This window comes from Chelonia mydas, chromosome 6 (genome assembly GCF_015237465.2).
Source record: "Chelonia mydas isolate rCheMyd1 chromosome 6, rCheMyd1.pri.v2, whole genome shotgun sequence".
NCBI lineage: Eukaryota > Metazoa > Chordata > Testudines > Cheloniidae > Chelonia > Chelonia mydas.
Window position 1 is genome coordinate 99,759,520 of NC_051246.2, and position 12,956 is coordinate 99,772,475.

The window sequence follows — 12,956 nt, forward strand, 5'->3', positions numbered from 1 at the left end:
AAGGACAGATAACAGATGTATTAGATCTGTTAAGTCCCTCCATTTCAACCAGGGACAGCTTGCCTACACATACATCCCAGAGTTCAAACTGGGGCAGTGGACCTCTGCACCACTCCCAACACTGTGCTATGCTTTAGAGTAGTGGTTCTCTACCTGTGGTTTGCGACTCTGCGGATGCCTGGGAGTCTGGAGACTGTGTCTAAAGGGTCCATGAAAGACTTAGACTGAACACTGACTGAACAGAATTCAACTACACAGACAATAGATTTCCAAAGGGGTCCACATCTCTATTCAAAAAATTTTAGGGGTCCGCAAATGAAAAAAGATTGAGAAACCACTATCTTAGAGGCATAACACAGCTCATAGATGTTAATGGTCTTTTACTGAACTTTAAGACTGAGAGTAAGTTTACTCCAATATACTCATTGGATCTTCTTTCAACTTGGATTCTAAACTGTCTTTAACGATCTGAATTAGACAGCTGTCTAGTTTGTCCTAAATTAACTTCATGATAATGGTGGGGGGTACATTCGGTAGCAGAGGGACTGTGAAATACATTTCCTTCTCCTTTTAATAGCTCACAGTCTCTATGCGTGTATAGGAACAGACTAAAAGAAAATGGTTTGCTTTTAATGCTAAGGATTCTTAAATCACTGATGTTTATCACAGAAGCAACCTTGGGCTGTGCACAGAATGCTTTACGAATGTAGGAGTGTTGTTATTAAGCTTATGGCTTTATGCCACCTTGACGTAAAGTTAGTTTCTGAAGTGCCTAGAAAGCACTGTCAGATAAAAGTGATTATTATTACCTTCATTACTAGAAATCGTATTTATCCATGATTCCCTCAGATAGGCCTCTGGGGTGATTACACAGGGTGCATTTTTATACTGGTTTGAACCAGCAGCAGGTGACCTTGCGTAAGAATGCTAGTGACCACAGCATACACACCAGCTGGGTGGTAGGTGTGAACACAGCCCTTTTCCAGCAGACCACACCTCCTGAGGCTGCAGCGAATGGCCCAGCAGCCAGGTTCTACCACCTAGTGCTCTCCAGCACTAAGGAGAAATCCTGCCCTTCTGCCTGTACAGGGGAGAAGAGGCTCCCTATGGCCCCCTGCTCACTAGTGCACCCACACAGTAGAGGAAAATTTAGCCCTTAGTATTTATTTAACCCTCAGTGACTTCCCTGTCAAACCCGAACTGAATGTGCTGTTAAAGGATAATTAAGGCTCTTAAATAGGAATCAACAAATGTATACGTTGCAAGCAAATGAATGGCTGTTTTGGTGGCTATTTATACGTTCAGACGTAGTGCCAGAATTGCTTTTGGAATACCAGCTAAACAGTGGCACGCATCCGAAACGCACTGTCAATAACACAGGTGTAGCGCACATTCCATAAGAGCAGCTCTCTTCTTCCCTCCACCCCGAGTGTGAACTGTTCTTGAAATGACTCTGAGTGCAGTGCACATGGGCTATTTAGTGTGCAAGGGAAATGTGGTGTTCTGATCTATGCCAAGATCTAAATGAGATTGTGTGAGGATGCCCAGGTCTTGTCAGACAACCAACTGTGCTAGTGTGACTCCTCAGGAAGAAAGCATCCTTTTGCCTTTCCAGATATGCTCTGGGATGTCAGAGGTGAGCTGCCTACCACATGGTGTGGGACAGCTGTTCACGGTAACGCTGTTGCAATGAGCAACAGGATTGTTAAGAGAAGGAATAATTGGATGATAAGAACTCTGCACTGCAGGTAAATCCTGTCACCCTCCCCAGCTCTCTACCCAGCCACAAAACAACCCACATCCAGGTGAACCAGTGCAGTTCCACTGCACAGGGCGTGGAAGCAGGATTCAGGGAAACCATGCACACTCACACACACTGGAGCACAACTGTAGTGGGGGATCCTAGCACACTGATGCCTGGGGGATGCTGAGGGAGCACTGAGAGGCAGAGTCAATACATCCATGAATAAACAGCTCCACCATCCTTTCTCTTTGCAGGGGATGGTGAACAGAAGGAGCAGAGGGCTACTGTAGCCCTAGACTGCAGTAACAGCTCCAGTGCTGAGAGGATCACATCACCAACAGAGCTCTGCAGTGCACAGCCCATTTACTCAGGGGTGTACTGGGAGGAATACAAGCCCTAAGTTAGTTAAGCATTTACTTTGCCATTAAGGAAGTAAAAAATATCTTTAGACTTTCTAGGTTGAGCTAAATTGTCCCTCATCTCTATTCTGCCCACCCTTTTGGCTACAGCTTCAAAATGCCGGGTAACATGAAATGTCAGTTTTGATGTCAGGTGACTCTTCAGACTAGTCTGTTGAGATGTTATTGGGATGTTTGGGAACCCTAGAACTCCACTTAGAATACTGTACTCAGCTGTCCCACCTCAGTGCCACACAGGGACAAATTTGAAGAACTTCAGAACAAAAGCAACAAAAATGATTAATCAGTTGAAATGATGAATTTGAGGAAAAAGTAAAAGGATTAAATCTGTGCAGCTCTGCAATACAAGATTTTGGAAAGGTGCAAATACCAAGACAGGGGGAATGGTTTGGAGAGAGAGAGAAACAAGGAGCAAAGGCATCCAATCAAGAAAAGGAAAAGGTACTATGGTGGGGTGGGAGAATAATACTCCAAAGGCAGTAGTGGCAATTCCATTCAGCTTTAGATCTCGAAGTAATTCTAAAAGATGGGTACATATAATTATCATCATATTTACAGAGAGAGAAACTGAGATGCTGAGAGTTTAAGGAGTCTATCCAAGGTCACCCTGCAAGTCTATGGCAGATCTGGGAATAAAGCCAAGGTTTCAGGATTCCCACTGGTAAGCTTTCTCCCTGGAAGAACCACACTGGAATGCTCCCAGGAATGATTTGAAGTAAATTGGATGCAACAGAAAATATGACCAAAGGGGCCTAAATTTTCTAAAGTGACTAGCAATTTTGGGTCCCTTGATTTTTGGGTTCCCAACTTGAGACATCTACGAGGGATCAGATTTTCAGAAAGTGGATGCCCAGCAGTTTCTGAAAATCAGGCCTTTTCTAGCTGTCTCTAGTCAGGCATGTAAAAATTGAGTCATCCAAAATCACTAGTCATTTTTGAAAATGGAGGCCAAAAGATATTACTAAGGTGTGGACTGGGACATTTCACAGGTTGTTTAATCAGAGAAATTACTTATACTCCAGTCTAATGCTCCATTACTTTAGTTCCAAAATCAGCTACAAGTATTTTGCCTTGTATCTGTGGGAATGTTTTAGAGATGGAGGCTTATTAAAATAGTCAGCCTGGACAACCCCTCACGTACCATATGCCCCAGACAGGACTTATCTCCAGTTATGCCACATACCAGGGAACTACAATATGGTCACATTATTCCTGGAAGTCCTGCATCTAAAAGGGGAATCCTTGAAGTGAAACCACCATGTTAGCAAAGCAGCATTAGCCAGTGCTGTGATACCACTCCCAGGGGAAGTGTCTGATGTACTTCCATGAGGGATATAATTCAACAGAATGGATCACACCAGGGACAGTAAGTTGGGGGTCATTGCACTAGGGCCATTCAACTTCAGAACATTTTGTATAATGAGGAATTGGTATTAAATGTGTAAGTAGTACCCAAATGTGATAAAAGCCATAGAGAAGGGGAGAACTATGGACCAGATCCTCAGCTGGCTCCATCATAGTCAGTGGAGCTATGCTAATTTACACCAACTGTGGATCTGGCCCCATATGTCTGTTATTCTCTATATAGATACCTTTCAGCTACCTCTCTCCCTGAGTTCTGTATAGTTCATCCCAGAAATCAGGCTTTCCAAATCTTTCTGTTTTCAGTACTGATGCAACTGAGGGTTACTCTGTATACCTGGACTTTGTCCTTACCCATAACTATTTTACATTTGGGGACAATGTATACCTTCAGATCAGCGGCACTGCTATGGGTACCCGCATGGCCCCACAGTATGCCAACATTTTTATGGCTGATTTAGAACAACGCTTCCTCAGCTCTCGTCCCCTAACGCCCCTACTTTACTTGCGCTATATTGATGACATCTTCATCATCTGGACCCATGGAAAAGAAGCCCTTGAGGAATTCCACCATGATTTCAACAATTTCAATCCCACCATCAACCTCAGCCTGGTCCAGTCCACACAAGAGATCCACTTCCTGGACACTACAGTGCTAATAAACGATGGTCACATCAACACCACCCTATACCGGAAACCTACTGACCACTATTCCTACCTACATGCCTCCAGCTTTCACCCTGACCACACCACACGATCCATCGTCTACAGCCAAGCTCTGCGATACAACCGCATTTGCTCCAACCCCTCAGACAGAGACAAACACCTACAAGATCTCTATCAAGCATTCTTACAACTACAATACCCACCTGCGGAAGTGAAGAAACAGATTGATAGAGCCAGAAGAGTTCCCAGAAGTCACCTACTACAGGACAGGCCTAACAAAGAAAATAACAGAACGCCACTAGCCGTCACCTTCAGCCCCCAACTAAAACCCCTCCAACGCATTATTAAGGATCTACAACCTATCCTGAAGGATGACCCAACACTCTCACAAATCTTGGGAGAAAGGCCAGTCCTTGCCTACAGACAGCCCCCCAACCTGAAGCGAATACTCACCAACAACCACATATCACACAACAGAACCACTAGCCCAGGAACCTATCCTTGCAACAAAGCCCGTTGCCAACTGTGCCCACATATCTATTCAGGGGACACCATCACAGGGCCTAACAACATCAGCCACACTATCAGAGGCTCGTTCACCTGCACATCCACCAATGTGATATATGCCATCATGTGCCAGCAATGCCCCTCTGCCATGTACATTGGTCAAACTGGACAGTCTCTACGTAAAAGAATAAATGGACACAAATCAGATGTCAAGAATTATAACATTCATAAACCAGTCGGAGAACACTTCAATCTCTCTGGTCACGCAATCACAGACATGAGGGTCGCTATCTTAAAGCAAAAAAAACTTCAAATCCAGACTCCAGCGAGAAACTGCTGAATTGGAATTCATTTGCAAATTGGATACTATTAATTTGGGCTTGAATAGAGACTGGGAGTGGCTAAGTCATTATGCAAGGTAGCCTGTCTCCCCTTGTTTTTTTTCCTGCAAACCCCCCCCCAAGACGTTCTGGTTAAACTTGGATTATTGCTGTGCACATTGTAAGATGAGCTTGTTGCCAGCAGGAGAATGAGTTTGTGTGTGTGGTTTTTGGAGGGGGGGGTGTGGGAAAAAAAAAAGGGGGGGGGTGAGAAAACCTGGATTAGTGCTGGAGGTGACCCACCTTGATTATCATGCGCATTATAAAGAGGGGTTTCAAAGGGGGATGGGCTGTTGCCAGCAGGAGAGTGAGTTTGTATGTGTGTGTGGGGCGGGGGGGAAGGGTAAGAAAACCTGGATTTGTGCTGGAAATGGCTCTACTTGATGATCACTTTAGATAAGCTGTTGCCAGCGGGGGAGTGGGGTGGGAGGAAGTTTTGTTTCATGGTCTCTGTGTGTATATAATGTCTTCTGCAGTTTCCACGATATGCTATGCATCCGATGAAGTGAGCTGTAGCTCACGAAAGCTCATGCTCAAATAAACTGGTTAGTCTCTAAGGTGCCACAAGTACTCCTTTTCTTTTTTCTGTATACCTGGTCCCACAGAATCTGTCTCACTTTTTCTTCATTTTCAATGCAGGAAACGTAGATCACACAAACAAGCTATGCAATTAAAGATATTTGTGCCCAACACGCAAAACTTTCTAAGATCCTATGTAACATTAATAGTATTTGAGATTAAACAAGTTAGGCCACATCAGCAAAGACTTTTAACCATGATCTTACTCGGAAAACTTTCTCCACTCTTGTGATACTTTTCCCAAAGATGGTTCCTAGTTGATCTCCAATTCCAGCCAGCAAGAAGCCAAAGAGTGGAATCCCAAAGATGGCATACAAAATGCAGAAAATTTTGCCTCCTTCAGTGCTTGGGGCGATGTTCCCATACCCTGGAGAGAAAAATTATCATCATAACTTCACAATTCAGACATGGCCTCTTGTGCAGGTGCCTATACACCACACCCTGACTGCAGATGGTTTCTGAGCAAGAATAGGAAGGTTCCTTACATGCTCTCTACCACATTATGCCCACTGAACAGAAGTCAGTCCAGCCTTTTTAGTGGTGCCCACTGGAAACCATCGTTAGTTATTCACATGTAACCCTCAGTTACTACTATTTCTCTCTGGACTCATCTTCCTAATTAAAGCTGTTGTTTGAGTAACTGGGCTACTTTTACTCAGCATGACAGCTGCACAATACGCTACAGGAAACCTTTAGATTAGAGCCCTAGCCTATCTCTTCCATGCTGCTGCTGCATTTGAACTCTATCAATTGCTTCCTGATGGGAGGATGACTCACCTGAATATTCTCATTCCCAGTTTTCAGCTCTGAATTATATAGACTCTTTATCACAGATTATACGAATTGCCATTTCCAGTCCTTACTGCTGTGCTAACATGAGGCTTCAAGGACTCCTTTTATTGGAGTCCTGCTTTGAGCAGGAGGTTGGACTAGATGACCTCCTGAGATCCCTTCCAACCCTGATATTCTATTATTCTATTCACTCTTCTTTTCAATTTAATAATAAAAAAGCCTAAGCTTTATTTGAATTTTAATGGGCTTTCACAAGCAGCTCTTTAAGAATTCCCTCTGGAGATTATTTACATTTAAATAGCATTGTTAACGCGGTAATAAAGACTTCTATATGTTTTCATGTTGGCCATTGTTAAGCTAACTCACAGAGCTGCCTCAACAGAGCACAAACACTAATTAGCACATCATTACCTGTTCTCTGTTCAGTCTGAACACCTTTGGGCAAGTTTGGTTTGGACTTCAGTTCTGGTTCCAAACCTCAGAACTCCATCCAAATTTCTGAGATCCTTGCATAGACATAAGGTTTTTATTTTCAGTGTAGGAGTCCTTCGGGATATTGTTTTCTACAGAGAGTCGGGATATTGTTTTCTACAGAGAGCAACTCTCTCATCAACTGCTGTAAAATGCAGGGAGCCCCTTGCCCAAAGGTTCCTGCAATCTTACTACAGATAGAGTGCAAGGGGGCAGTGGAAGGCTAGTCCTGGCAGAAGTATTGGACTTTCTAGAGAGGAGTGCCAGGAAAGCATAGGGAAGGTCTTGTCCCCTTAGTAGGTGGAAGGTGTCAGGAGCCTTGGGTGTGCAGAGGAGGAGAACACACTGTGACATTTCTAAAAGTGTAGCCAAGGCTGAGAGTGAGTGCATTTCCCCTAGGGGAGGAAGAGCAGTAATGCCTCTGTGCAAACAAGTGAAACATCTACAGCCACTGCAGTTTGCACAGACACCCCCTTTCTCCCCATTCTCCATGTGCCTCTATATAGTGCTCTATGACTTCAGTGTCCATTGTGTCTCTGTTTGGGAAGCATGGTTACCATTAAAGAGAGGAAACAAGAATTATAACTGTAACACCTGCACCATTACAGTTAAGATTATTTTAGGATCTCCATTAAAACCCTTTCATTATAGTGGTTTGTTGCTTGATTACTCCGAAAATTAGCACATACCTACAAATGGATTATTTAAAAATATAAAGGAAAAATCAGATTAGATTCAACATTCTAACTGATAAATCCTAGTGCTGATTTTCGTAACCAAGGCCCTAATTGATGCAATCAACAGGGCCTGATTCAGGAAAGTATCCCTGTTTAGAAAGATCACTTAAGTACATGCTTGACTTTAAGCATGTACTTAAATCCTACTGAAGTCAACAGAGCCTAAATATATGTTTAAATGCTTTTCTAAATCAGGGCTATGAAATGTAATATGCCATTTATGAAGTTCCCAAACATTTTTTCATATAAAAATGAATCCATATGAGTAACACCTCAGTTATTGACTTTCCACAGAAATAAAAGCTACTGGTAAAGGCAAAGATCTTCAACTGAGTGTCCTCAGAAGAAGTAGTACAGAGAGAGGTGACAAAAGTCATTAGGGGGTAAAGATTTCATTCATAAAGAGAGAGATTGAAAAAATCGGAGCTATTTAGGAAGATACAAGTAAGAGGGAACCTGACAGATTAATACAAATATTAGTGGCATAGAAAAGGTAAAGTTGGCATTCCTATTTAGCCTTTCACATAATTCAGGAATAAGAAGACATTCAGTGATATTTAAAGACAACAATTTAAAATCTGGTAAAAGAAAGTTATTTTTTCCACAATGCATAATTAACTTATGGAACTCATTGCCACCAGGTATCATTGAGGCCAAAAGCTTAGTAGGATTTTAAGAAGGATTAGATATTTATATGGACACTGAGTATAGCCCCGGTTAAAATAGCTAGGATTTGAAAAATTAATGAGGGATATAAACCCTCATGCTTCAGGGCATACGCCGACCATAGACTGATGTGGTTAGGAAGAAATTACCCTTATGGGAAAGTTATTCCATTAGTGACCACTGCAGAGTTTCTTGCAGCTTCATGTGAAGCATCTGGCACTTGTGCTTGACCTTCAGAGACAGGGTTGGCTTGCGTAGCCATGGCCAAGTAGGCAGCCATCTGTACTAGTAGTAACAGGGTTACAGAACTGTGAAAATTTCTGCAGTACTTGCTTTCTGGTTCAGTCTTGCTTTCTTGGACTCTCATTATTTAAGTAGTTCGGGATATGCACCCCACAGCTCAGTGTCAGATACACTACACAATGATACAGTGAAAGTGCCCCCAAGAGTGCAGTTCTGCTGCTTTGCCTGTCTCTCTGAGATTTAATAAATCTTATTTTGCTCTCCACTTCTCAATGTCACCATCTCCCTTAAAATATAAATATACCTATGGTTGTGATGACTGTTCCAGCAAAGAAAAAGGCACTTCCAAGATCCCAGTGACTGCTGTTGTTAGAAGAGTTTCCTATGGGACTGACTCCTGCGTTATCTGCATCAATGGCATGCTGCAAGGAAAGAGATAACAAGTCAGCCCGCAAAGTGCCTTCTCAGATAGGGTACAGTTAGAGACAGGAACCCCAGCTCCACACACCAGTGGGGAATTCTGTAATTGATGCTCTAAGTACAGTAGCATCCTCCATACAAATTGTGTCCCCAAAGTATTCTACAGAGTTCAATAATAAATATGAAAGGGGAAGAAAAGTGAAGAGGCACAGACAAGTGAGGAAAGATACAATGAGGCTTGAAATCAAACGGAGAATTGATACAGTAGAGAGATGCAGAAATGCTGTTCCAGAGGCAGAAGCTGCAGAGGAAAAGGCTCTCTAATGGTGGACAGGGATGAGGTGGATGCTAAATGTGACAGTGAGGGTAGTAAATAGACACAATGCTCATTGAGTCAACTGAATCTAGTCAGCCAAGGGTTTTAATTATCAGGCAATTAAATAAATTACATTAAGTTATTAATATATTAGATACCAAATAAAATGCAGAATACCTAATCTGAAACAAACAAAAAGGACTCCTTAATAAAAATATATTGAAACAAATCTGTGACCACCTAGGACTTCCCAATTGCCACTATAATGCACACCATGAACCCTTGGGATTTCACAGCACTAGTGGTGATCGATCCTCCTGTCTTAATAGCACAGGTGCCTGCCATCTGCTATAAAACTCAATTAGCCTTCATCAGTAGCCATGACACAGCTGAGCAGGTCTGATCCCATACTGTAGATGGCAGTGTTGCATATAAACACTAGCAGTATGGAGCTTTTCATGTATGGTCATTGGATCGTTCTCCATGCCATGCCAATAAAAAGTGTGCAGGTGGCCTGGCAGTAGGACTTGGATTACAACTGCAGTGGAGGTTAACACAGAAACCCCCTTCAGATTACTGTATTCTCTGCATATTTATATATCAGCACAATTATGTGACTTCATGTACCCTGAGGGGATAGTCACAACTCTAGAAGGCATTTAGCATCTGGGGGTTACTGAGGTGTGAAGTCTTCCCATGTAGCAGGGAAATACCTGGACTGCTCCAGTCCTTCTTGTTTTCAACAAATCCAGTGACACCACCCAACTGCAACCTTCCTTCCCTCCCTGCCCCTTCCGTACCTGTCTCTGACCCCACCTCTGCTCTACTGGCACCTCCTTTGGCAGTCTCCCCTACTCTCTTTCTGGAACATTTGTTCCATTTCTGAAGAGATCGCCACTATCCACAACTCCTACATCTCTCATGCTCTCCATTGCCTGGGACACACAGTAACCTAGATCCCCCCACTCTGTCATGGTCTGGGCTTTCACACCATGATCTCTGCTTCTCAAACACTCGCTACCATGAATCATCCCCAAACAATTCATAGTGAGGGGGTCAAGCTTTTCCTCTCCCTCTCCTGCCACTTTCAACCCCTCCCTCTTATCTCTTCCCACTCATTGGAGACTTTATTCTCCTTTCCCACTCCATGTTGCTGTTATCAACTCTAACCATGACTCCCTCCAATCTCTTTCCCCTTTGATTTGCATCTCCCTCTAAATATAATCTCTGATATTTATTTTTGGTGACTTCAACTTCCATGTTGACAACCTGTCTGGCTTGTTGGCCTCCCACCTCACCTCCTTGTTCAGCCTCTTTCAATTCAAGATCAACATTCCCACCAACTGATCATTTGGCCTTTATCTTCACTAAACATTGCCCCTTCTTTCATCTGTCTCCATCTGAATCGCCACTTTCTAACCACCCCGCTTTCAACACTGCCCACTGCCATCAACCAGCTCGTCATTCCATGGTTTGTGTCCACCATGCCCATGACCTTTCTGCTGCTGTACTCTAGCTTCATCTTCCTTCACCTCTCTGCTGCTTTTAACACTGTCAGCCACACCTATATGCTTGATATTTTGTCTGCAATGCCCGTCTGGAAGCCATGGTGCAGAATAGCCCCATAGGCTTAGTCTTCGACCCTTCACATGAGTGCATACCTCCATCCATCATATCTCAGAACTGCATTTGTTTCCATCTTTAAAACCTGATTGACCTATTTTGATTTATAAACAAGCAATTATCCATGCTCTTGGTGCATGAAACACAACATTCTATATATAAGGGACACACAGGGTTCAAAACAGGAGTACTTTCAATGATAAAGCTCTCCCAGCCCACCTAGTCCAGCAGGACTGAGAACTCTCTCCCCATCCCCTCAGTGAAACCATAGACAGGCTTTGCAACATGCTTTGAAGATCTGCAGACTCTGGCTCCTCTGGAGTAGAGGGAAGAAAGCTCCAGAGTCAAAAGCCCCTCACTAAGAAGGCTCTGTCGGCAACCTCTTCCCATTTAAACTAGGGATTCTAGCTCAAATGCCTCCATGGATCTCAATTGCTGTAGGTAAGAGTGGGTCTCCAAAGTACCCAGAATCCAAGCCATTTAAGTACTCACACAGTAAAAGGGTTTCTCTTAATCCTTTCTTATAGACTTGAAAAAAGGTTCCATGTTGGCAAAAACATGTATCGATCTCCAGTGGTTTTTCATTTGAAAATGGTAAGTGGTAGGTGGCTTAGAAGTTGATCTACAAACTTTATTAGTGTTTTCTCTATGCCTTATCCAATAATTTATGAAGATATTGAACAGAATAGAAATGGCCTCAGGAGAGATCTTTGCAGGACCTCACTTGATATGCCCTTCAGCTCAGTTGTAAACCATTGGTAACTACTCTCTGAGTACGGTTTTCCAATCAGTTGTGCACTTACTTTATAGTAGGTTAATCTAAGTCAGTGGTTCTTTTTTTTCGCGGACCACTTGAAAATTGCTGAGGGTCTCGGTGGACCACTTAATGATCTTTCCAAATGATGTTTGTACTGTTAGCTAACTATTGTAAAGCCCTTTGGATAAAAGCACTATATAAAAAAAAAACCTTAATAGGTGGCTTCTAAGTGGTACGTTGCTTTTAATTTGAAAATTCAGAGTGGTAGGTGGCTTAGAAGTTCAAATTTTCAATGTTCATTTTTTTCAGTGCAAATATTCCATGTGATCAAAACCTTTGCTCAGAAGCCAAATTAGAGGGGGAGGAAAATGCCTGCAACAAAGCTGAAAATATTCACACATAATTTTACAGAAAAACATTCACCATTTATTCAGAGCTCTAATCTTGGCTCCAGGTTCCTGTGGAATTATGCTTTTTACTCCTAGCCCATAAGGCACCAGTACAAAGCACTTCTCCAAAATCAGAAGAGACATTTCAAGACAAGGACTAAGGCATTTCAGGACTAAGATATTTAGCACAGCTGTGTCTTTACAGAAGTTCAGATACATATAACAGCAAAAAGCTGTTCAAGGGCACAACTGATGTGGTGGTGATGGGGTGACCTCATTTAACAACCTGGCTTATATTACAATTATAGGGGAATACACTGGCTGGAAGGGTAACTGAAATTGCTTTTTCTCACATGGCCTATGCATTTTAAGAGTGGTGATGGATATTAGATAGGAATCACTGTCAAGTGTTTAGAGCACAGGGCTGGCCATTAGGAGAACTGGGTGCAGTTTTTTGCTTGGGATACCAATTTAACCTATCTATACTTCAGTTTCCTCACCTGTAAAAGAATAAGTAAAGTCCATTTATTTATGTCTAAATCCTGGTGACCTCATAAAATAATTTTCAGAAGTCTTTTTGATCCATCACTAACTTTGACACTTAACAGCTGACCTCCCACTGACATGCTGCATACCTCCTATCCATCTCCTCGCTGGTCATCCCCTACTATGATGATCCATCACTATTCCTTCCATGACAACTTTGAGAAAGTTATTTCCAGCTCTATGCCTGATCATGTGACCAAAGTACATAAGTTTGTGTCTGTTGATTTCCAAGAGCAGAGTCCACTTCTCTCTAATAATATTTCTAATCTAAGTGTTCATCCAGGAGATACGCAAGAGTTCCCCAGCACCACATCTCAAAGGCTTCATGTTTCCTCTTCT

General features: G+C 42.7%; 1 protein-coding gene across 1 annotated transcript in view; it reads right to left on the reverse strand.

Moving 5' to 3' along the window:
- KCNK10 (potassium two pore domain channel subfamily K member 10) overlaps positions 1–12,956 on the reverse strand; it is a 103,408-nt gene that overhangs the window by 35,280 nt on the left and 55,172 nt on the right. The window contains exons 3-4 of the mRNA XM_007055931.3: positions 8,871–8,988; positions 5,864–6,024 (exon numbers count right to left, since the gene is read on the reverse strand). Of these exons, the coding sequence (XP_007055993.1) occupies positions 5,864–6,024; positions 8,871–8,988 (279 nt within the window). The remainder of the gene's footprint in view (positions 1–5,863; positions 6,025–8,870; positions 8,989–12,956) is intronic.